The sequence below is a fragment of the Letharia columbiana genome, assembly GCF_014066305.1.
Source record: "Letharia columbiana isolate WasteWater2 chromosome Unknown Sc0000027_s0, whole genome shotgun sequence".
NCBI lineage: Eukaryota > Fungi > Ascomycota > Lecanoromycetes > Lecanorales > Parmeliaceae > Letharia > Letharia columbiana.
Genome location: NW_023501069.1, coordinates 291,990 through 315,864, shown reverse-complemented (window position 1 = coordinate 315,864; position 23,875 = coordinate 291,990). Strand labels below are relative to the sequence as shown.

At 50.3% G+C, this 23,875-nt stretch overlaps 10 protein-coding genes across 10 annotated transcripts; 4 read left to right on the top strand and 6 right to left on the bottom strand.

Moving 5' to 3' along the window:
- Positions 1-128: 128 nt before the first annotated feature.
- Positions 129-1,715, bottom strand: HO173_007990 (uncharacterized protein; the record flags this gene model as incomplete). Its single annotated transcript, XM_037309890.1, has 4 exons — positions 129-588; positions 657-823; positions 1,029-1,140; positions 1,681-1,715. The coding sequence occupies 4 exons, from the start codon at positions 1,713-1,715 to the stop codon at positions 129-131; spliced, it is 774 nt and encodes a 257-aa protein (XP_037163187.1).
- A 247-nt stretch (positions 1,716-1,962) lies between these two features.
- Positions 1,963-2,825, top strand: HO173_007989 (uncharacterized protein; the record flags this gene model as incomplete). The annotated part of the gene is made up of 2 exons (XM_037309889.1): positions 1,963-2,432; positions 2,513-2,825. The coding sequence occupies 2 exons, from the start codon at positions 1,963-1,965 to the stop codon at positions 2,823-2,825; spliced, it is 783 nt and encodes a 260-aa protein (XP_037163186.1).
- Positions 2,826-2,992: 167 nt separating this feature from the next.
- Positions 2,993-5,186, bottom strand: HO173_007988 (uncharacterized protein; the record flags this gene model as incomplete). The annotated part of the gene is made up of 2 exons (XM_037309888.1): positions 2,993-4,252; positions 4,305-5,186. The coding sequence occupies 2 exons, from the start codon at positions 5,184-5,186 to the stop codon at positions 2,993-2,995; spliced, it is 2,142 nt and encodes a 713-aa protein (XP_037163185.1).
- A 259-nt stretch (positions 5,187-5,445) lies between these two features.
- On the bottom strand, positions 5,446-5,679 carry HO173_007987 (uncharacterized protein; the record flags this gene model as incomplete). Its single annotated transcript, XM_037309887.1, has 1 exon — positions 5,446-5,679. The coding sequence occupies one exon, from the start codon at positions 5,677-5,679 to the stop codon at positions 5,446-5,448; it is 234 nt and encodes a 77-aa protein (XP_037163184.1).
- Positions 5,680-5,939: 260 nt separating this feature from the next.
- HO173_007986 (uncharacterized protein) lies at positions 5,940-7,463 on the bottom strand (the record flags this gene model as incomplete). Its single annotated transcript, XM_037309886.1, has 1 exon — positions 5,940-7,463. The coding sequence occupies one exon, from the start codon at positions 7,461-7,463 to the stop codon at positions 5,940-5,942; it is 1,524 nt and encodes a 507-aa protein (XP_037163183.1).
- A 566-nt stretch (positions 7,464-8,029) lies between these two features.
- On the top strand, positions 8,030-11,142 carry HO173_007985 (uncharacterized protein; the record flags this gene model as incomplete). The annotated part of the gene is made up of 4 exons (XM_037309885.1): positions 8,030-8,066; positions 10,792-10,861; positions 11,004-11,028; positions 11,110-11,142. The coding sequence occupies 4 exons, from the start codon at positions 8,030-8,032 to the stop codon at positions 11,140-11,142; spliced, it is 165 nt and encodes a 54-aa protein (XP_037163182.1).
- Positions 11,143-11,576: 434 nt separating this feature from the next.
- HO173_007984 (uncharacterized protein) lies at positions 11,577-14,577 on the bottom strand (the record flags this gene model as incomplete). Its single annotated transcript, XM_037309884.1, has 6 exons — positions 11,577-12,400; positions 12,449-13,187; positions 13,239-13,398; positions 13,456-13,655; positions 13,711-13,991; positions 14,064-14,577. The coding sequence occupies 6 exons, from the start codon at positions 14,575-14,577 to the stop codon at positions 11,577-11,579; spliced, it is 2,718 nt and encodes a 905-aa protein (XP_037163181.1).
- Positions 14,578-15,406: 829 nt separating this feature from the next.
- On the top strand, positions 15,407-19,123 carry HO173_007983 (uncharacterized protein; the record flags this gene model as incomplete). The annotated part of the gene is made up of 1 exon (XM_037309883.1): positions 15,407-19,123. The coding sequence occupies one exon, from the start codon at positions 15,407-15,409 to the stop codon at positions 19,121-19,123; it is 3,717 nt and encodes a 1,238-aa protein (XP_037163180.1).
- A 633-nt stretch (positions 19,124-19,756) lies between these two features.
- On the top strand, positions 19,757-20,772 carry HO173_007982 (uncharacterized protein; the record flags this gene model as incomplete). Its single annotated transcript, XM_037309882.1, has 3 exons — positions 19,757-19,895; positions 19,959-20,588; positions 20,648-20,772. 3 exons carry the CDS (start codon positions 19,757-19,759, stop codon positions 20,770-20,772), a joined length of 894 nt encoding a protein of 297 aa, XP_037163179.1.
- A 1,506-nt stretch (positions 20,773-22,278) lies between these two features.
- HO173_007981 (uncharacterized protein) lies at positions 22,279-23,785 on the bottom strand (the record flags this gene model as incomplete). Its single annotated transcript, XM_037309881.1, has 2 exons — positions 22,279-23,397; positions 23,453-23,785. The coding sequence occupies 2 exons, from the start codon at positions 23,783-23,785 to the stop codon at positions 22,279-22,281; spliced, it is 1,452 nt and encodes a 483-aa protein (XP_037163178.1).
- Between the last annotated feature and the right edge of the window lie 90 nt (positions 23,786-23,875).

The following is a 23,875-nucleotide window of genomic DNA, read 5'->3' as shown; positions in this document are numbered from 1 at the left end:
GAATGCAAGAAGCTTGACCTAGCAATAACCACAAGAGGCTACACCACAGCATTTACATGCTCTGAAGTCCCTCGATTGGCAACAGCCGACATTGCTTTTAATCACACCACATCTCGTCTACTAGCCGCCTAGTTCATCTGCTTGATCAGCGCATTGATCTTCTCCTCCCGATTCCCCAAATCACCACCCTCCACAAAGTGCTTGAATTTTCTCGTCCTAAACCCACCCGTCGGATTTGACAGCTTGAACGGCCACAAGAAGTTGCTCGCCTGCTTGAAGTTCGGCCCCACAGTCACAATCTCATGCACCAAATCCTCCATACAGATGATACCAAATTTCCCCAAATTCTCCTCGATGATCTGATTGTTGGTCAGAGGGATCCGCTGCTTGTTGATTTTTCCGTATCCGCGCTTGTAGATGAGGTCGCGGACTGTTGTGATGCTGGGGTAGCCGTAGGCAATGTAAGGTTCGACAATTTTGAGCATTTCGGAAGTGGCTTTGGTGAGTTTGACAAAGACGCCGTTGTTGATCTGAAGGAGACGCAGGAGTTGCATAATCTTGCGAGGTTTAGGGGCCATTTTATTGATACTGGGAATGCATGTTAGAGAGGGCAATGGAGTGGGGACAAGGTAAGGGTGAGGGTAAGGGAGGCTTACCCCTTGATGCGGACAACGAAGACGAGCTTGGGCTCGCCGGGCACGTAGAAGTTGCCTTCTTGCTTCGCTAAGCGGGACAGGCGAATCTTCTCACGCTCTGAATCCCGGTATTCTTTGACGTAGGATTCCGCGCGCTTGAAGATGACTCCACGCTTCTCCTTCTGGGCCTGTATGCTGTTAGCAATGTCGTGCCAAGAGGGTATGTAAAGAGCAACGCTTCTCGTGGACGATTCAGACCCGAAAGATGGTTAATGTAGAGCGACAGCATCGACCCGAAGGCCTAGTCGCGGTATTGGTATTTATCATCACGATCGTCCACATCCACAGCTTCTTCAAGCGGCAGAAGATTATAGGAATGAAATCGTGACCGACCTTCTTTTTCTTTTCGAGCTCAGCGGAACGCTCCTCACGCGCCTTTTCCTGGCTCTTGCGCTTCTTCAACAGGGTCTCGGGGACGAGGATCTCATCCTCAGTCGGCACGGATCTGTAGACACCCAAATAACGACAAGGTCAGTATAGTCTGTCCGCAAGTCAAGTGTAGAAAAACGCCAAGTAAAGAAGTGCAGCTGCGTTGCGGCATTCTCGGACTGAGGTATGACTCGACGAAATGAATTTAATCGGTGAGAAGGACATTTCGGCTACTAAGCTAAGCCTCGTGGAGACGAGCTTTTCACGGTACTCAGACGCTTTCCTCAGACGACAAAACCCCGAGCAGAGCTCAGGACGATTGCACGCATGTGTTCGAGGCTTCATAGACGAGCAGCGAGCATGGTACAAGCTGCAGGTCGAAGGTCGAATGCTGCACTGAATTTCAAGGAGAAGATGGTCTTCAACCTCAACACCCCATTGCCTTCTGCAGAGTATTCAATCTGGTAGACTGAAGTCATCAACAGTAGACTGCGGGACTGATCGAGCTGGTGCTGACGCAGGCGATTGCGAAAGCAAACCCAGCCAGGGAGCGGACAGCTATGGCACGACCACGAGCGACAAATTGGAGAAGAGGAGCGTCGGAGGGAGTGCGTACGTCTTGACCTGGGCTTGATGCTTCTTTGGCGCCATCTTGACGATTGTCTGGGGTCTGAGATGCGAGATGGTCGTCGAGATGCGGGCTGTAGGGAGCAAACAGAAAAGTCTTTGCCGACGTCAAAATTGTGTGCCAAGAAATTTTCGCTTGAATATGGCGCTAAGCTACTCCAAGTCTTAATGGATTCTCAGCCCTATCACAGAAACAGAACCTTACGAGGCATCCATTCCTACAAGATTCAATCTGCCAACGGTGGTTGTGATAAGGAGCATCGCTATTGCCATGTCCGCCCGCCGAGGCGTAGGTCTCTCTGCCTTCCAAAATCGTTCCTCCCTCTCGACCTCCTATGCGACCCACGGCGCCTCCCTTCGCAGCACGCACCTCTCCTCTCTCCAAACCCAACTCTCAGTCTTCCAGTCCCTCCTCCACAACTTTGCCCTCCAGCATGCCGACACCATCAAGTCAAATCCGAGCTTCCGCGCCGAATTTGCTCGCATGTGTAATGCTATTGGTGTCGATCCGCTTGCTGGAAGCAACGTGAAGGGCAAGGGCGCGGGAAAGGGAGCGATCGGGAGTCTATGGGCGAAAGTGCTGGGTGGGGATGTCAATGATTTCTATTTTGAGCTGGCAGTCAGAGTGGTGGAGGTCTGTAGGGGAAGCAGAGGGGGAAATGGAGGGTTGCTGGGGGTGGAGGAGTGTAAAGAACAGGTCAAAAAGGGAAGGGGAATTGGTGGGGGGATGGATGTTAGTGAGTATGTAGAAAGTTTCACGGCCGTCCGCTCGTATTCTCCAATTCAAAGATTTGGTAGAGCTTACAGTCCTTGCTTTACAGTGATGATATACTGCGGGCTGTCAAATCTCTCAACCCGTTGGGATCTGGCTTCTCGATCGTAACCGTTGGAAGCAAGCAAATGATACGATCGATTCCCAAGGAACTAAATACGGATCAATCGCGGGTTCTGGAGGCTATTCAAGTACTGGGGTATGTCACGGCTTCCATGCTGGAAGACAACCTGGGATGGGAGCATGCAAGAGCGGAAACCGTTATCGAAGATTTATTGGCAGACTCATTGGTTTGGGTCGATCTCCAAGCTCCGGAGAAAGAATATTGGTCACCGACATCCATGAACGACTTTGAGGATTGAGAGCATAGAGTGTCGAGAGTCAATTTTGGGAGAGTCGATTTTTTTATTTGCATTCAATGATACCCCCTGCTTCATGCACAGCACAGCGCCAGTACTCATTTGAATGAATACATGTATGGACTCATTCTTCTGTTTCCGCAGCAAGAGATGAAAGAATGCAAATCGTTTTAAGCTTTGATTGCACCACCAAGAGCACCACCACCAAATTGCTGTCCACCACGAGTTCTGGAACCGCCACGGTCTCCTCTTTGGCCTCCACCTCTCCCTCTCCCACCACGTCCGCCCCTACCTCCTTGGCCACCTTGTCGCTCGAAAGCATTAGCTGTACCCTGTGTCCTTTGTTCTAAAGTCCGCTCGTTTGCTTCTATCAGACCACTAGCCTTGTCACTGAGCGTAAGAGCTAGGCTTTGCAGTCTCGACAGTTCAACGCCTTTTCGGAAAATGATGGCGCTATTGACTTGATCAAGAGCTGCTGCCAGCTCCTCGTGCGAGATCATCTTGCTCACGACGGCAGCAACCTTTCTCTCTGAAAGCTCGAACATCGATGCTAGTGTGCCAACTGCCAAGGTGTCGTAGAATGGAGCGTATGTGAAAAGATACGTCCTCAAGCCTTCTTCTTGTATTTGGGCTGACAGCATGTCCTTGATCTTTTCTGGCTCGGCCATCAATTCCCAGATCTTAATTGAGTTGATGAGCTCAGCAGACTTTTTCCACTCGCCAGCAGCTAGCGCTCTTGAGGCTTGCATGACGTGGTCTCGAGTGTTTTCAGGCGGTCCAGTAAAGATCTGGCGCTCGTGAAATTCTAAGAGACGGCGGTACGTCTTGCTGATGATTCGTTTCTTGACGTCTGGTGACGAACCGGTCTGCGCCAGCAGAGGGATCTCCAACAGCATCGAGCATGTCAGGTAGACACACTCTAGCAGCTCAAGATTGATATGCATGTGGAAGGGTAGTTGTCGTTGCCTCTCGAGTCGCTCTTGTTCTGGTGTTACTTGTGAGTATCTCTGGATCATGACGCCTTGGGCGAGAAGCTCTTTTTGCCGTCCGCTACCGCAAATTTCTTGAAGGGTATTTTGTGACTCGTAGACTAGGTTTGCCCTGAAAGCGCAGAGACCGACTTGCACCAAAGTACGGTTGAACAGAATTTGTGTATTGATGGGGAAGTTTGCGATCGTTTCTTGCAAGTGAGACATTAACAGCATATCTCGAGCCTTGTAATAGTGGTCGTGCAGCGCAAAGTAGTAGACCTGGCAAAGGTAGGCTCTTGCGCGAATGATATCCGCGCTGTGTTTGAAAAGATATGTGCTTAATGTCTGGACCAGGGAATCTATGTCTGCATCATTGGCACGAGGAGTGATAGATGAATCGAGTTGGGACGGTATTGCTTTCCAAGCATTTTCTTCGAGGATGTGCACGACTTGCGCAGGCTATTGATACATTTTCAGCACCTGTGATATCAAGTAGATAGATACAACGTACCTTAAAATATACGTGCTCCAACCGCCTCATCACGACCCTGTTCGCAGCATCGTCGGACTGTTCAAGCTTTTCATCCCGTTTCAGATTTTCGACGTAGAGCAAAGCCCGCAGGATATCGGTGTAGAGAGCTTGCTCATCTTGCAATCTTTCTATGTATTCAGCCGTATGAGGATCGATGTGCTGCAGTGACCGCGTGAGCTCGTCATCCAGACGCTCGACTACTGATACGACGCTTCCAGGAATCTTGAGCTTCTCTCCTGGTGCAGGGTGCGGTGGCTTCTCGTCATCATCCCACTCCTCGGCGTTCTCGACCACGACCAGGTTTCGGTTCGCTTCTAGTGTTTCGAGAAGTTTGCCAAACTCATGCTCGGCGGATTTCCAGTTTTCTTGAGACATGAAAGTCGCCGTCGAGCCGGTAGTCAAATCGAAACGGGTTGCTATTACGGTGAGAAGGACTCGAATAGTGCGATACGGCGTGTCGGCGACCTCTAGCAGCTTCTCCATTATTCTGATCTGCTCTGCCCGGTCTGTATTCTTCTTCCCTCGAGACTCCACAATTGATCGAAGATGCTTCAAAATACTTTCGGGGGTATATTGTAGCGTTTTACCTCCTCGGCCTACGGTCGAGAAGCCCTCATCATCTCCAGCATCGATTCCCTCTGCGTATGACACCTTTGCCTTTTTCGTCTTTTCGACAGGCACGACCTCCTCTTCTTCCTCTGACATCATGTAATCAAACTTGTCCTCCCGATACTTCTCGATTTCGGTAGTGTAGTCTTTGTTGTTTCTCTTGATCTTTTGCTTCATGGCATTAAGCCCCCTAGCGTTTGTAGCGTTCATCTTCTTCGTCGAGACCTTTTGCTTTGCAATCGCTTCATTCATGAGATCTTCTAAATCGGATATAGTCTTGACGTAGACTTTTGGCGCTTTCTCCGAAGCCGTTATCTTCGTGACCTGCCTGTTGAGCTTGTCGAATTCTGTAGAGGCCCAGTATTAGCAGCCTTCAGATTGTAGATCTAGCAATATGTGTGCTTACCAGTTGCTATTGTGCTCCAGTCACCAATCTTAGACGCATTGTCGATGACCTTTACCACGCCTTCCAGTTCCTCCAGTCTTTTGTCTTTCGCACTCTTGACGACCGTCACTTTGTCCTCATCTTCGCTCTCATCACTCGAGGCCACATCTCGCAGAAATTTGGAGACCCCGGACTTCCCCCTTCGTCCGAGGATGACGACGCCTCCTCCTCCGATGCTTCTTCTTCCTCACTTGATTCTTCTTCGGACTTTTGCGCGCCTTCTTCCTCGCTGTAGAGCTCCTCCTCGTCTGAGGAGCTGCTCTCGCTGGAGCTATCGCCTTGTGTGAAGAATCGAGACATCTTGGCAGATATGTAAATGGGCGAATTTAGATTAGGTGGTAGAACTTTGCGGTACTTATCCAAAAGCTCAATTGTGAGCTGTTGAAATTCGGTGCGCGACTGCCATTGATTAGTAAGCAAGAATTCTTCGGCTACGAGTCAGCCCTGGTGCCCTGAACTTCAGGCTCGAGTCAGCCCGCTATGCTACAGCGTTAGAGGCACTATTCTATGTCTACGTGCAAAATTTCCAACAGAGCAGAAGCGGATGATACTTTGGACAATTATCTTTTCAGTTGCTGGACCCCATTCCACCAGACATCACGAGTCAGCAGATAATCTCCACCAAAGGTTGCGTTGTAAAGACCATACAGCCCACCCAGTGGCCAGATACTCCAGAAAATAGCTAGCAGGTAGACTATCCAAGAGTCCCTCATCGCCTTCTCCTCTCCTTCAACATCAACCTTGACTTTCTCATATATATTTGGTAAGTAAGCGGCTTGATACTTGGCCCGTAGAGCATCATAGCTTTTGCGATCATACATTTCCCAAAATTCTTCTTCTGTATTATATGTGTGGGCATAAAGCCACTTTCTACCCTCGAGTTCTTGGATTTTGTGTTCCAATTTCCTATTGGTCTCGACGAAGGCGCGCCGATTGCTGGGCCCGGGGCCCCAAACGCCAAAATTGAGGAGCATCTCTGGGTCATTAGGCTTAGGCTTTTCGGCAAGCGGTCCTTGTGGAGCCTGTTGTGACTGTCCCCTCTGATGGATAGGGCAAAGCCAGAGCGGGTAAAAGCCTAAAGTCTCATCGACGTACTTGTGGAAATCGTTGGCAGTCGCATACGGTACGACAACGTCTTGAATTATATACTTTGTTGAGAGGCCGCTCTTGTGAAGCGCATGATACATTACTCGGGTGTGCATGAAATGATCCAGAACCCAGCGTCCGATGCGATTGAATGGGACGAGAAAATACTTGAAGGTGTAGAATCCCATCCAAAACGCGCCACGGTCGTAACGGAAGAGATAGTCGACCAAAGGAATCGATTCTACGGTCGGGTTGGATGACCGTTCGACGAGCTTTTGAGCATGGAGATAGAACCATGGATCACTTGGACGGGCGAAACCTTGGACGTTACCGCATGCTTCGCTGGTCAACCGCCCTGAGCATACTACACCGGCATTGGAGGCGAAGAGGATCCCGTCCACATAGTCTATCGCGGGGTCCCTGGCGATCTGTTTGAATTTCTCCAATGCTTCAGATATGCTGTTGACTGGGAAATAGCTGAGCTCCACGTATGTCTTCGCCTCTTTCAGTTCAATCTTGAGCAGGGTTGTTATCCCCAAAGTACCAAAAGCGGCTGCAGCGCCATAGAGAAGATCCGATCTCAGGACAGTGGAGGCAGTCTCCACCTCACCGGTTGCGAGTACAATCTCGATCCAGCTAACGATCCTATCGAAGAAGCCATATCGGAAGGAGCTGCTTTCACCAGCGGTACCAGCAAAACCGCCACCAGCTGTTATACCGGGGAACTCCATGACCACTGGCGGCACTAGGCCATGACGGAGCGTTGCTTCTATCAGCACATCCATAGGTACATTGGGTTCCACCAGAGCAAAGTTGGCCTGGGTGTCGACTTGGAGGACATGGTTCAGGCTGCTGATGTCAACCATCTGATCTCGCTGACGCCGAGACGTACGGGTGCAGTTCGTGGACCCATGATAAATGCGGAACGGTTCCTTTCGTGCGTTGAACGCTCGGACTTGAGCAGCAATGATTTTCACCGCATCATTGTGGCTTTCCATGAGTGCGCAGTGATGGCGTGAAGGCCAGCGACCGATAGGCTCTGCTCGTTGAAAATGACTGGAATATATAATTAAACTCTTCGGAATCACAGAGCTATGGGTTACAAAAGTGTAGACATATAGAAAAACAGTGTCGATAGGGTCGGATGCTAGGCAGGATAAGATGACCGAACCACTGACAAGCACATCAATGAAGGCACAACGCCTTTAAACGGAGCATTATATACATGGGTATAGTGGATTGGCATTCAATAGCGGGAGCAGCATGACATCTAACAAGCTCGAGATTTAAGAGGAGAATATCAGTGTCGGGGCTAGAGGACCTCAAATCCTGTCGAGACAACAAGCCTCCGAGATCAATCACCTTTTTTATCATTGGAGAACTTTGGGGAGCAATATTAAATATGCAGGGGATCAGTGCGCGCGTATGTTCGGCTCCTCGCTCCTGTTGGTCTTCCCGCTCCGTACTTTAGAGTTTAGATTTAAATTGAGCTTGGCCAATCCCGTCCATTTGCCGCCCTACGCCAGCAGCTCTCTCTCTCTGGTGGTGCATGAAGGATGAAGCTATGAAGACCACCCCTTCAGGTTTCTCTGCAAAACCTGGTTGGGTGTCTGCGCAGAAATACGGCCAGCTCTATCGCTCAGTCTTCGCTCTGCCTCAGAGTAATTATTCAATTGAGCATGCTGCGATGGACATGGGATGGAATTTCTCGAGCATCCCTGGCCCGAAGATGGAGGCTGTAGCTATCCGTTTGAACGAAATATGAAGCGGCATAATATTCCGTACCAGACGTGCTCGGGTCATTCATGCAGCGTGCGCTAAAGAAACCTGTTGTGACTTGTGGAATCCATCCGGCGTCATGCATCTTTACTGATTCCTTCCAAGCTTCTGGACTCGCTTATGTGTGACAGTGTTCTTCTTTATGCTGCTAGATCATGCCATAGAAATCTACTTTTTGCCCTTTACTTGTGTATGGACCATCCATACATCATCCCCACTGTACCGCATGGTCTGCTAGACCACATTCTGTACTCCTAAATTCAACTCACCATCTACCTCTGCAAGGCTGGACCTCTTCACCAAGTGGCCGAGGAACGTACGAGATCTTGGTCAGCAGTTGCGTCACACTTGTCCTCTGCAGCTGGACAATCCTATGTCTCAATGTCTTCCCAGCATCTTTCGGCAGATAGAAGCGTAGTTACCGCAAATCTCTTATGGCCTGCTTAACCTTTCTAGGACCTCAATTCACCTTCCAGATCGCCATATGGCAATGGTGCTCCGCGCGTGGCTCCGTTGACAAATTCAAGCATTATGGGTATCCACTACCCGACTCTGGTGCTACAGAATGGTCAATGAGACATGCCTTCCACGCAGATATGGGCGGCTATATGCTACACCCTGATCTCTCCGAGACCGGAACCGTGGACGCCATTCCCACCCGACGCTGAGCAAGTCCACTATCTCGTTGTCAATAAGTACGTGCCCTACTTAGATGTGGGCATCGAGCAGGATCTCATCAAGGAAAGAAACAAAGTCGATACTCTCGTTCGTCTTATAACAGTACTTCGAATATCTTGGTAATTGCAGCCGTCGGCAGGGCGTTTCAGCACCTTGCAATCATAAGTTTAGAGCTGGCAGCCATTGGCTTCATCATATGTACCCTGGGAACATACTACTCCTGGTACTACAAGCCAGTCGACATTGGAAAGGCCGTTGTCATCAAACCTAATGCCACCATTCGACAAATTCTCCTCGATGCTGGTGACCGAGCAAAAGCGCCGTACAGGAGAACTCCTCTGGATTATGTTGGGCGTGAGGACTGGTCATGGACTCTATACTGGTCATACTGAATGGGCGTTCTCAGGTAGTTCTTTAATATCACCTTTGCTTCCACGCAGCGGCCTATCGAAAGATTCCCAGACGGTTACTACCCTCCTCTTCCCAACACCACCGTGTGTATACTCTTCCTATCCCGAAACGGCTATGCTGCAGTCCATATCAGTGGATGGAACTTCAGATTTCCAACCCATACTGAGAAGCTAATGTGGCATATCACAACTCGAGGTATCATATGCGCTATTCTGACCTACCGAATCATGCATATTTACGCCTGGGAGATACCCGCAGTCATTCGAACAAGGAGCGCCGGTCATCATCCAGAGGGGTACACGAAGCTTCATTGCGACGCCAAAATGATGACCCCAGCACGTTTCCGCTTGGTTTGCCGCATTGAGAAGTTCCTTGGCCCGCCGAAGAACAACCCATACCCACACGACCTTGTGCAAGACATTCCATTGAAGGCCATCATACCTATACTGGGTTGCTGCATAGTGGATTCTTCTCCAGAGATGATGTCATCGTCAAGGGTTTCATTATCCTTCGAGCTTTGCCGCCAAGTGCGTACGAGTCTGTCAACTGGACTGCATTTCTGCCGCACTTCTGATCGCATCTTCATGTACATGAGTACTGAGATCTAAGCACCATGTGGGAGTTGAAGACATCTGGCGCAGAGATTCCATTGCATCAATGTGCGGTCTACCCGACTCACAGTAGGGTAGTATCTCCGTTGGACTTCACTCTAATTCTCAGTCCTCGCAAGCCTGGGTTTGGTTTACATCAACTTGGAGTGAAAGTCATTTAGATCAGTGAAGAGATGTGTTCGTTTTCTGCCGTGAACGGTCTATTTCACTGTTAGCTTCCGTCTCATACGCCTCTTGTGATTGGAGAGCTTTGCATGGCCGCTATTTGGTACGTTTTCTTACTACTGCCCAATAGAAGTCTCGCCAGCGGAGGAACAGTTTTGGGCATTTGCTATAGAGTACAACCAGTTCATCACCTCCAATTGAGGCCCAGGTGACATCAGGATAAAGCGTCAGATCCCCGCCTTTGAGTGGACGAACCTTACGCATATAATTCCATACTACGATGGACCAGATCTCCCCTCTGCGTATGAACAAATTGCTCAGAAAGAAGAGATTATGGGTAATAGCTTGAGACTTCTTTTCGATGGCGCCCGTGAGCGGCTCTTATTTCTTGTGTGAGGAGTCTTTGCACTCTTCTTAGAGAGTTAGGACTACGTTCAAATACATATGAATCACTACGTCGGCTCGCCAGCCATGAAGATGTCCTTGAAGATGTACCTGGGCTAGCCTTGATATGAGAGACCGAACGAGGACTAGCGCTACTGTGAGCGCTAGCTATCATCTTGTTTTTTCTGTCCTCTGCATACGCATCTTACAGTCATATTCATATCTTCACTCCTTAATATCCGTGAGGGTTAGGAGGCCATTCGACCCTACGTATGCTTATTCACTAATGGGGATGCAGGTAACATACAGTATTCGGACGATTCAGAAGATGAGAACAGGGAACATGAAGACGAGGCCATGGATGATTGGTAGGTTCTCCAAGCCAATGGACTTTTTCGATACTGAGACAGCAGAATTGAGTCAATCAGGGGTTCCCCACCCTCAGGCAGTGTCAATCTGAGCTCCCTTGAAAAGAAAGACAACTGATTGGGTCCTGCGTTGGTAATTAAGGGCATTGAACTGTGGTAAAGAGCCGGTTCGTCCCCACTGTTCTGGATTGTCTTAGGGATAAATCACCCACCTCCCTCGGTAGGAACTAAATCTAATTCATTCTCAGGCCTGCTGCCCTAATTCGTACATACATCCATAGGATCGTCACGCCTATCGCCCAGAGAATGCTGAAAGCTCAAAGCGAGAGGTTCAACGTCTCGTATCCCCATTGCTCAGCAGCCCCTTTCCCAGCCAAGACAAGGGATGTTGTAACGTACGGCGTGTATTGTATCGCATCTGTAGGACGCAATCGGTAGCGCTGTAGTGAAGCAGTCATTCTGGTGCTTTTCGAATTTTTTCAAAGGCAGGGGGCGTATCGGCTGCGGCCATCGATTGCCAGAGCGTCTTAAAGGTAGCTTGCATCATTGAGCAGTGGTGCTATTAGCGAGTTGCCCTCGTCCAGATTGCGGTCTTATGATTGCCACGAACCCTCTAATCGCACCCGATTATCCCATGTCCATTTGTATGGCGGAATGGCCGTAAATCTCTCTCTGTCTAAATACAACATCAGTATGGTAGATGTTATGTCCCCATTCAGTGCCATTGTGACTGGTTAACAAATCCCTCCTCCATGGTCCGATCTTCTAAAGTCTGTATGAAATTTCTGTTCCGGCCGCTCGCTGCACGGCTCCCCCTCCTCCTGGCATTCGCGGCATTTGGATCAACATATCCATCTGGCGGTGGAGGATAATACGCGGGACTTGGCTGCAACCTGATTGGCGCGTTCGGATCAAGGTGGCTCGCCACCCTTTGGATCGATTGTGGTATTCCGCCTTGCTGTTGGTCCATGGTGGAGGCGCGTTGCCGACCTGCTCTGGTTGCAGCTTGCGCATAAAGGTTCTGTTGAGGAGTGTATTGCGCTGGGGCGATCTGGCTGGGTGTTTGTTGCATCATGCCCATCTGCTGACCAAAGGTAGCTGAGGCCGCAGTGTAAGCTGGAGGTGCTCCTTGTTGAGGTGTGTACATGTTGTTGTACGCTGGAGGTGCTTGACCAAGCGGACTTTGCGTGTACTGGCTCATCTGCATGTTGGCCACGTACGCGTTCTGGGCTGCCGACTGTGCTTGTGCTTGGGCCTGTGCTTGGGCCTGTGCCTGTGCCTGTGCCTGAGCTTGTGCCTGAGCCGCTTGAGCTCGCTGTTTGCTAACAGCCTCGGCCTGCTGCTGTTGCTGCACTCCAGGAGCCGGTGATTTCGTAATAGAAGAGGACTTCAAATTCATTGGCGGAACAAAGGGTCCGGTGAACTTTTGCTGCGTAATGAATGGATGCAGCTTCGCTTGCTGGGGAGACCACCGTTCGAGCGGGTTTATGTTGAGTAAGCCGCGCACGAAGTCGATGAAAGCATGGCGATTAGTCATTTCTAGGCAAAGTCAGTTTTGCAGACTATACCATATCAGTAAGCACGTACCTCGTTCAATCTCAGCAGGCTTCATATTTTTCCTTGGCATCGCATAGCTCCGTATGATCTCTGGCAAGGTCGTCGCTTGGAAATACTTCTTGCTTGGCTGCTCCTTCGAACCGTGCTCTCGAGAATACTGCTCCATTGGCTTGAGCCGGTACGTACGTCTCCCAAAATCATCATGAGTCTTTTCGAAGAATTCTCCCGATTGCTTCCCCATCTCCAGCATCCATGTTGGGGCGAGACCAAGCATCTCCGTTATCCGAGATACCTGATTGTACTCAGACGAACCTGGGAACAAGGGAAGGCCCAGGAAAAGCTCCACCACAATACAGCCCAGCGACCACATGTCGATCGCTGAGGAGTACGGTAGTCCTAGGAGGACTTCTGGTGACCGGTAGAATCGTGACTGGATGTAAGTGTAAACTGTCTGTCTCTCATCGCACGCTGAGCCAAAATCGATGATCTTGATGACCGGACTTTCCAGGTTCTTAAGAAGGATATTTTCCGGCTTGAGGTCACAATGTATGAGCCTTGCTTTGTTGAGCAGACCCAATCCATTCAAGAGCTGCTGTGCAAACACCCTCACTAGTGTTGTGCTCAATCCGCGGAATTGGTTCTGTTTGATCAACTCGTAAAGATTCACGCTGAGCAGCTCAAAGACTAAACACAGATGCTGCCGATGAATAAAGGTGTCCTTCAGTCGTAGGAGGTGATGGTCGTCATTCTTATCCAACTTGCCGTTGAGCTGCGTAACCAATCAGTCGTCTATTTAAATTGAACGTTTGTATGGATTTACCAAGTCCAGCACTGAGACCTCCATCATGCTTTGATTGAAGTATGCTGTTCTATTCTTAACAACCTTCACTGCGACTACTTCCTGGGTTTTCAGGTTCTGGCATTTCACCACCTGTCCAAAGGTACCTTGGCCAAGAACATCAAGTATGAGATACCTATTCCTAGAGCAGCGCATCACTAACAAGACCCGACGCGCACTTTTGGATTACAGAACTTACCTGTGCCCGTTCTCTTCATTGCCAAGTATATCATTGACATACAAGATATAGTCACTGTCTTCGTTGTCGTACCCGTCGTTCTTGACGCCTTTGCTCGGCTTAGTAAGGACTCTTCGTGGGTTTCTGGATGACTCGTATTTGAAAGCTGGGTTGCATATCCGATATGTCGAGGGCAAATGAGTGGTCAATGCTTGCAAAGGCTAAGGCCAGAACTGTCAGTGATAGTAGATAATTCTATCGATCAAGCAAGCTTACGCTAATGAAACCGCCCTCTGGATTTGCTCGCCGAAAAGCAGGCTGCGGATTGACCCTAGGCTGAAGGTCCTGCACAGAATCTAACTTATTAAATCTCGGCACTGGTCCTCGTGGCATGTCTGCCGTGCCAGGGTGGACTGGCCGCATTTGCCGCGGTGACTTTGTCTCCCGGCCGAAAACAGCATTCAATTGCGCTGTTGCAGAGTTCGGATAGAATTGGTCAGTGGTGTCAGAATTTGGGTGGATGGGAGGAAGCTGTAAGGGTGGTTGCCTAGAAGATGCTAGAGCACGATTAGCATCATGGCAAAAAAATTGACGGGGAGAGGGGTAGCTTGGCATGCTTAGTGACTCACTGGGTGTCGAATAGTACGATTGAGATGGAGTAGAGTAGTGGTTCGAGCGCGTTGGGGATTGTCGCGCCGAAGTGCTTTGTGATGGATAGTGTCCATATGGGCTTTGACTCGATTGCTGGGAGCTCGGAGCGTAAGGTGAAGAAGGTGAGAGTGCCTTCATTGGTGAATACCTCCTTGCGGCGGAAGAATCCTCTTGTCCCAAGTACTGTGAAGAGGGGCGTTGCGAATGAGTAGGCCTTGAAGGGTACTTCATCCTATTGTAGGGATCCGCATCTTCCATTGCAACATCTCCGTCTCCAGAATAGGCACGCGTACGAGGAGTCCCGATAGGCGACACAGCCATTGACTGTGGTTGAGAAGGTACCGAAGGAGTTTGATAAGCTTCATAGCTATATCCAGACTGCGGCTGATGCTGCGCCGAACCATTCGCTGGTTGCTGTCCTGTTGTTTGTGGGTATCGTCCCTGTCGGCTCGCTGCTGCCACATCCGTGTAGGGCTGCCAGTTCTGATCCATCGTAGCGCCTGCTGAAAAGTCGTGAGACACCCCGGCGAGTATCGTGCTTCGTGTAGCGTTGAGCAGCAATTGGCCTTCCTTCTTGGGCGAGAAGCTGGCCTGTCCTGTGACGCTAGAAGGCAACGATGACGGCGACCAAAAAGCAAAGCAGGTCCCAGGCGTCTTCAAGAGCGTTTACTTGCTCGGGGTTTCAATGTGGGGGGTCGAAGCATGAGCGCCTGAGGCCTGCTGCTTTTCGAAGTGCCCCTGCCCGACGTTGGATAGTGGCTTAGGCTAGAGCTATGCAAGCAACCCTTGGCGATCGGCCTGCCTGAATCCCTGGTGGATATTCAGAACCCTAAGTACATCCACGAACAGGCAAAAGTGACACGATCCCATACATAGAGAGGGAGTTGTTACGCTGAAGCGTGAGCTAAGGTAAGTGATCTGAACACTGGACGATGGTCGCGGCAGGGCTTTCCCTTGGGCGCGGAACTTCCCGTTGCGACGGCATTCACTACGTAAGAGTATTATTGTCTGAATTTGTCCTGGGAAGCAACGAGTTCCTAAATAATATCATTCACTTCTAGGCTATCGTGCTTCTAGTCTATTGAGCATCAGAATGTTGATACGCTCACCGCCGTACAGTTGGTGCTACACTCCCTTTCATTTTGAAGGCACAATCTATGCAGGTGTGAGACGAGAAAGTGAACTAGGAAAACTATAGCAAAGAGGTCAACGAATGGGCCCGTTCAGCCATCCATGACTTCCGCAAAGCTTCACCAATCCGCTAGCATGCCAGCAATTTACAACCGTGAATGTAAGCTTTGATCCTCGGATCTGATCAAATATGGACCCATCCAAGCAGCCTACAAACGGTGACGACAGGAAGGATGTGCAGGATCGTAGTCACCCAGCTGAAGGAAGCTTTGAAACATCTCAGCCAAGCCTCGTACGGGGGGACACTTTGGGCGAAGACGAAGCTAGTCGTTTGAAAGAGCTTGCCACAGAAGTGAGGGATCAAGATGACCTCGAGCGGGATATCGGTCGTCAAGCAGACCAGTTGCTCACCGAGCAAGCGGATGAGAGGGACAAGAAGCGTCTGGAGAAGACTCGGGGAGACAAGGAAAAGCTAGAAAGTCAAGTTCGGAGACTTCGCGAACGTAGAGGGCGTCCTACGGGGTCGGCTACGGCTACACGTCTCAATGCGGAGATCTCACATCTTGAAGCTAGTATCAGGGCTTTCATGAGTGATCTCGAGCAAATACAGGCACGCATTGATGAGAGACACGCAGACGAAGTCCATGATGACGTTCACCCTGACGAGGAAGCAGGGAATCGAAGAATGCCGAATGAAAGCCAGCGAGATTTTCTCATCCGAACAGGAAAAATAACTCCATTCTCTAAATTGCCCGGCAAGACACTCAGCCGTGATGATTCTACCCTTCAAGGTGTACTCTTGGGTGCTGAGGAAGAGGAAGCTGAAACTGAAATTGGCGATGATACGCCCCAGACCACGGAGAAACTGTCCCACCGCAACCTACTTCAACCTGGCTTCAGGGAGGATGAGGAGGATGAGTCTCCTCTTGAGGTGCCAGAAGACTCAGATAGGCCAAGGAAGCGGCGACGTTTGCACACGAAGAATTCGCCCGCTGAAGGACACACCAATGGTTTACAGCAGACCTCTACAGCGAAGGTGAAAGCGGAAAGGGGGGCATCCTCTGAAGATGAAGGGGATAATTATATCCCAGAGTTGGACGATCGCGACATGGCAGCTCTGGGTGAGGCGGAACTTGAGTCTGATGAGGAGTCGGAAGACGCCAGATTCCTGGACACGACGCCTCCACGGAGAGCTGGAGGCAGGCGGAAAAAGAAGCCTCCGGTTGAGATTGAAAAAGAGGACTTGAATGGCCTCGATGATGGGAATGAACGCTTATACCAGAATCGCTTGCGCAGCTGGGTCAGCAGGAGGAGCGCGACACGAGCGAAAGCCACAGCCAGAGCAGCCGAGAGTTCAGTAGCGGAGTCCGATACTCCGATGGACGATGTTCCGGCGATCACAGAGACACAAAATGGCCACGACTCAGAAGAGGAATGGCACCAGCCACACCCTGTCACACCAGATACTGAGTTCGAGGGTGGTTATCGCATCCCAGGAGACATATATCCTTCCCTTTTCGATTACCAGAAGACCGGTGTTCAATGGTTGTGGGAGCTTTATTCGCAACAAGTGGGTGGTATTGTAGGTGATGAGATGGGCCTGGGAAAGACGATACAGATAATTGCATTCTTGGCCGGGCTGCACTATAGTAAGAAGATTACGAAACCCATCATTGTTGTGGCGCCAGCTACAGTGATGAAGCAATGGGTCAATGAATTCCACACTTGGTGGCCACCCTTCCGTGTATCAATCCTCCATACTTCTGGGAGTGGCATGGTTGACCTGGGTCGAGAGTCTCGGGAAGAAGATGAGCTGATGTCGGCACCTCCAAGATCGATAGGAAGCAAGCCTTTGACCAAGGCTCAGATATCGGCAAAGAAAATCGTGGATCGTGTAGTTCAAGAAGGACATATCCTAGTCACGACTTATTCTGGACTCCAGAGTTACGCGGAGCTTCTGATCCCAACAGACTGGGAGTACGCCGTGCTTGACGAAGGGCATAAGATTCGCAACCCAAATACCGCTATCACTATATATTGCAAGGAATTAAGAACGGCAAACCGTATTATCTTATCAGGCACGCCTATGCAGAATAACCTCGTGGAGCTGTGGTCTCTTTTTGATTTTGTCTTTCCAATGCGACTTGGTACCCTGGTTAATTTTCGCCAACAGTTCGAGTTCCCTATACGGCAAGGTGGGTACGCCAATGCTTCAAATCTTCAAGTCCAGACCGCCATGCAATGTGCCGAGACATTGAAAGAGACGATATCCCCATACCTCCTGCAAAGATTCAAAGCTGATGTTGCCTCTGACTTGCCTAAGAAGAGCGAGCAGGTGCTTTTCTGCAAGCTGACAAAGTTCCAGCGTGACACATACGAGAACTTCCTTGCGTCCGATGATCTGAAAGCCATTATGAATGGCAAACGTCAGATCTTGTACGGTGTTGATATCCTTCGGAAGATTTGCAACCATCCAGACCTGCAAGATCATAAGATTCTTTCCGTCAAGCCTGGCTATAACTACGGTAGTGGCGCCAAGTCGGGCAAGATGCAAGTTGTGAAAGCATTGCTGGAGCTCTGGAAAGAGCAGGGGAATAAGACTTTGCTCTTTGCTCAGCATCGGATCATGCTCGATATCCTTGAGAAGTTCATTGGGTCTCTAGGAGGCTTCAACTATCGCCGCATGGACGGCACTACCCCTATTCACACTCGGCAGGGCTTAGTGGATGAATTCAACAACAATCCCGCCGCTCACGTCTTCCTTCTCACCACAAAAGTGGGGGGCCTTGGTATCAATCTTACTGGAGCCAATCGAGTCATCATCTACGACCCGGACTGGAACCCATCAACCGACGTCCAGGCGCGTGAAAGAGCTTGGCGTTTAGGTCAGAAACGAGAGGTCATGATCTATCGACTAATGACCGCGGGGACCATCGAAGAGAAGATATACCACCGCCAGCTTTTCAAGCAATTCCTCATCAACAAAATATTGAGGGATCCGAAGCAACGACAGACATTCCAGATGAAGGATCTACACGACTTATTCACGCTTGGTGGAGCTGACGAGCCTGCTACCGAGACCAGTACGCTCTTCAAGGGTACTGAGGTACGATTTGACAACGAAGAGCCACCTGCCGAGCCGGTTATAAGCAGTGACACCAGTGGCGCGACACCAGCCAGTACTGTCCAAGGAGGTGACAACGCCTTCACCGTCCGCAATTTGAACGGGGTAGCTTCAATGGAGCGCTTCTACGGTGAAGAGGAAGAGGAACGCAAGGCTGCTGCCTCTAACGGAGCTGCGAACTCAGAAGCCCGTGTCATGGAAGGCATCTTCGCTAAGTCTGGGGTACAATCTGCCTTGGAGCACGATCAGATCGTCAATGGCAAGAAAGTTATTACGGCTGACCCGAAGATGATCGAAAAAGAGGCCAAGAGGGTTGCAGCTGAGGCTGCGAAAGAATTGAAGAAAGCAGGTGAAGCGGCAAGAGATGTACCAGTAGGTACTCCGACGTGGACTGGCCAATTTGGAACAGCTGGAAGACCAGAGCAGCAACAGCGAGGACTTGGTCGAGGAAGGGGCGGACCAGCTTCTTCAAGCATTTTAGCAGGTTTGCAGAACAGGCAAGCGGCAATCGGCGTCGCCGCTGGTTCAAGAGGGAGTACGTCAAACAGCAATGCTTCGGGACCAAGGGGTACCGATTTTATCAAGATGATACGAGACTATCTCGTCGTTCAAGGAGGGCAAGTGCATACGCAGATGTTGATCGATCATTTCAACCGATACTGCAACACACCAGAGAAGACGGCGGAGTTCAAGGCGATGCTCACAGAGATCGCGAAACTGGAGCGAGGTACCAGAGGGAGAGGGCGTTGGGTCTTGAAAGATGAATACAAATCAAAAGCATGAGCACCTGAGATACCCATATGTTGTAGGTCGATTTAACGGGAGTCGCATCTGCATCAGGCGCTCTTTTAACGAGGGACCACTGCATGGACATAGATTACCTAGATACCGAATGCTCAAGCCCAATAAAGCACCTATGCACTTCATTTCCATGATTGTGCGAGGCCAATGCCGATGCCGATACTCCCTTGAACTCGTATTCTAGGCGGGAAGGATGTCGAGGATGTCGAGTGGTGGCAACCAGTCAACCAAAAATAGATTCCTTCCCGAGCGTAGGCTTCTATCCAAAAACATTCAACTTCACCCTCCTCTTCTTCATCAACAACAGCAACAACAGCAATATCTGCCCGTACAGATATCATCCACTCCAGGCAAACACTCGTTCACTGCCTGAACACTCGCTTTGCTAATTCGCTGTTTCTCTGCCAATATCCGTCTTATCTTTTCTTTTCGCCGGAGTTGCCAGGGGCATCAGGGATTGGCGACGATCAACACCCCACACTTCTGTCGACTACCGTCCTGACCCTTGGAGACGTTTGATCAGAAAGAAGACGTTGTTGAAGAATTTGATTCTGGGCCCTCGGTGTTGGCGTCTGTCAATTTGTTCAAGTTCATTCGTTCAGCTCGTCGCCCATCATGATCCAACGACTTCGACCCAGCCATGTCCTCTTGACGCTTTTCCTCCTCGCCTCCATCACCTCAGCTTGGCCATGGCCGCCATCATACAAAGATATAGAAGGCTTGATCCTACGGAGGCAAGACGATTCAAAGAGTGGTAAGAGCTCTAGTGGTCCCGTCTAGCTGGGGTACTAGGATTGGTAGTTGACCTGACATGCAGATACGTCCTCATCATCTTCGAGTGCATCTCCTACGCAAACATCCGATGCAGCATCCAAGACGACCAAATCAGAGTCCAATTCAGAGTCCAAGTCAGAGTCCAAGTCAGAGTCCAAGTCAGCCAGCGGAACAGCAGCCTCCAAGACAGCCAAAGCCAGCGATACAGCGGCCGCAACGTCTGGAGCAGCAGCCAGCGCCAGTGGGACTCAGAAGGCCGCTGCGACAACTCAGAGCGTCAATCCCGTCCTACCTGCTGGCGGGGTCAATATGATTACCCCCTCCGCGCTAGCTCAAACAACATACTACAAGATAGGCGACTATGTTTCGTTTGCCTGGAACTACACCTCCCTCTCGATTACGCCCTCAAAGGTCGATGTTTTGATCTCTTGCAGCGCCAATAGCGCGACATACACATTGCAAAGCAACGCGAGCTTTGAAAAGACTGGAAGTGTTGTCTGGGATACTTCGCCGGATATCACGGGCACAGCGCCGCTGCTGACGGAAACGTATACGCTGGTTATCTATGATGCTCAAGAGGCTATTACAGAGGTTGCATCGGCAGGCAAGCTTGGTGTATCGGATGACTTCACTTTCGGCATGTACATCCCGCAGAAGTATACGCCGTTATCTGGTAAGTGCTTTTCGAGAGCACACGTCCGCGCGGTTGCGTACTGACTCATGGCTTTATAGATTGGACCTGTGCGGTGTGCAGCGCTGCGCTATCGGACACGGAGCGGCAGGCTCTGAAGTTCATGTTTGGCATGTGCATCGTCACTGTACTGTCCTTTACCTGGTTCGTTGGCGGCATTTTCTAGGTTGTTCAACCCCAAAGCTTTACAACCGCCCTCATACCGGCGACAATGATTCTGCATTTACTCAGGGGTGCATATTGGAAAAATTGGGCTGGATTAGCGCTTGGCATGGCTGGCAGGTGGATGCATCGGGTACTGGTGTTCTCAATCCGGATAATGCTTGATCCTTGACGAAGGAATCAGATATGCACAATAGGAAAAAGTGGAATATTGAAGCACTTCGAATTTCGAGTCGTGTGGCCCAGATGGATCCCGTCACCTTGAAACAACGGCCACAACCTGAAGGCCTTGATTTGCCATTTGCCTTTTTGTCCGAGCCATCAGACCCGTATCCCAATCGGTGCCTTCTCCCTCCTTCATTCTCTATACAATCTAATGAGGCACCCTTTCCGGAGACTGAAGCCGTTGAGTGTGAGGCAAAATATCTATTGGAGCCTCGTTGCCTACTTTTCCAGGTCTGCTTCCAGCTTGGCAAAAGAAAGAGACAACACGCCTTTACGCCCTCTCCATGCTTCGAATTTTCCCGTGACAGCTCAACAATATAAGTATACCTGAGAGCCTGCATCTCATTTTACGTTGCTTCGATAGATCATTAACACTATCCGAAGCGCACACCCACCATTCCACTTCACCTACGACTACGATCATAATCCACGTTAATTTGGGGCATCCACCGGGCACAATCATCTCAGGCCAGCACAATCAACAACCTCGAGATTGCCCAACCAACCTTCCATCCTTCAACACTCTCACCGACCTGCTCCTCACCAGCAATGTCTTCCCCATCCCGCTCCACCACCACCAAAACCACCACATGCACCCAAAAGCCCACCGGCTGGAACACCACCATGACAGCCTTCATTCTGCAGTCGCTCGACAATGGCGAGGAAGCGAAGAGTGCCATCATTCTTCTAGAAACCGAGTTTCCGCAGATGACGGACAGGGTTAGCACGGCGTAAGTGCACTTTCCAGTCCATGGCAATGGGAGGGTCCCAAGATATGCCTCGGGAGCAAATACTCATGAGGCTTCCCCGAATCTTGTTTCGCAACCTGCAGGTTCTGCTTCGAAGAGGTCATACTGACTCCGGAATGTGCAGGTGGATTGAGGAGGTGAGGAGGGGCTCGGGGGGGTGGTAGGTGGTGTAGGTGGGAGGAGGTGGAAGGGGAATGGCAAGGGGATACGGATAGGAAGGTAGCAAGAAAAGGGTTGCAGTGGCGAGGCTGTGTTAAGATGGCAAAGTGCCCAGCATCTGGGATTTTTGTGAGGAGGTTGTTCGAGGGTGTCTCGTGTAGTGGCTCTTGTGTTATTTGATAGAAGAGTTTCGTATGTTTGAATAATCTGTCGGGAGGCCATGTCTTTGCGGATAGCTTCCAGCTGGGTAATGCCTTCATAGGCATGCTTAGTGGATCAAGGCCTTGATCAGCAATCCTGCGTTTCCCTTTCTCGCAGCGTGCTTATATTAGCAACACCTCATTTCCATTCATGACTTGAAAACCCCCTCCACCACCCTAATACGTCCTCGCCAAATTCCTCAAATACCAATCTACCAACCTCCTTCCCACCTTCGCCTCGCTGATATGAATCAGATCGTCCTGCATCGCGTAATCCAAATCACTGCCATTCACTACTTCTCCGTCCAACAGCGCCCCTTCGCTCCATCTCACCTGCCTGCTCCTCTGCTTATTCACAAGTAGCCAACTCCTCAATTTCTCCGGCTCGACATCCAGGAAGCCAGCTAATTTCTTGAGGTCCATCGTGGTGTAGAGCTTCAGGTATGACTTGACGGTGGGTGACCACATTGTGTTCTTCACTTCTTCCATGAATATTTTACAATGGTGGTCTACGGGATCGACGTTCAGGTCTGGGGTGTCGAAGTCGGGGGGTGTGGGGGAGATAAATTTCGGGCATGCGCTTCGGAATAAATCTTCAAAGAGCGGCAAAGCCTCAGGTCCACCTCTCTGCAATCTGACAAGCTGGTCACCATACTTTTCCCTCAGTGCTGTATGGATCGTATCATCCAGCTTCGTAGGATTGAACGCCACGCATATGGCAATGAGACCGTACATCTGATCGTTCTTCTTCGAGACGGAGTCGTACTGCGCGTTCTTCTGGAAGTTCTTGGTCCGCGAGACGTAGACGAGGATATGCGAGAACATGCGAATGGCATCGGCGTAGCGGCGCATCATCATGTAGCTGAACCCCACATAGTAATATGTCGTGAAATGCGCCGCCATCACTCGTGCAAACATGGCTTTTTTATTCAACTCAATGTCATCCAGCGTCTTCAGTGCCAACGAGAAATCTCCCAGTAAGCAATGGACCCGCAGTAATCCTATGATCGAGAAATAGCCCAACATTCGGTAAAGAGGCCTATTGCCGTATTCGCCAGCGACTTGGTTGGGATCTTCGTTTCGCTTCATGGCATCGAGTTGCTCGTTGATTTGGCTGCGCTGGATGAGAGAGTAGAGTACATTGAGGACGGAGTAGCAGCCCCAGGTATTAGGGTTATCACGCAGGAGTTGGGCTTCTTCGCTGGTGGATTCAGTGCGGGCGATGCGGTTGCGGTAGCGGCAGAAGGATTCGAATTGGTAGATGAATTCGTCGATTACGTCCCATGCCCAGTAGTACTACAACCGCCATCAGTCGCGGCTCAGATGTAGAAGCAGGAGGAGCGAGGCTTACTGTAGGCACTTCAAGGTCCACAGGCCCCTCTGAGTTGAGGATATAGTGGAAAAGATTGCAGTAATTGTCATAGCTCGCGAACTTCGTATCCAGCGCTGCTCCATACTCCAGAGGCGTAGCGGCTGCAGCAAGCTGAGCTTGCATATCCTGTGGTCCACCTCCGGCTGCTGCACCTCCAAACGAAGCAGTACGGTCCAGCTCGCTCATCCCGTCGTCGAAGTGCACCTGCTCTTTGTAGTCTTCCACCAGCGCTTCTTCCTCTCGGTCTGACTCATCTTCGACCAGGTCTTGACGGTTGGCCGTCTCATAAGGTGCTCGTTGGTAGAGTGCCATGGTGACTGCTGCGTGTTTTGTGTTGCGTGCTGGTGGTGGGAGGTTTTGGCGTCTGACGGCTTTTTCGCTTGTACACACTCTAACCCTAAC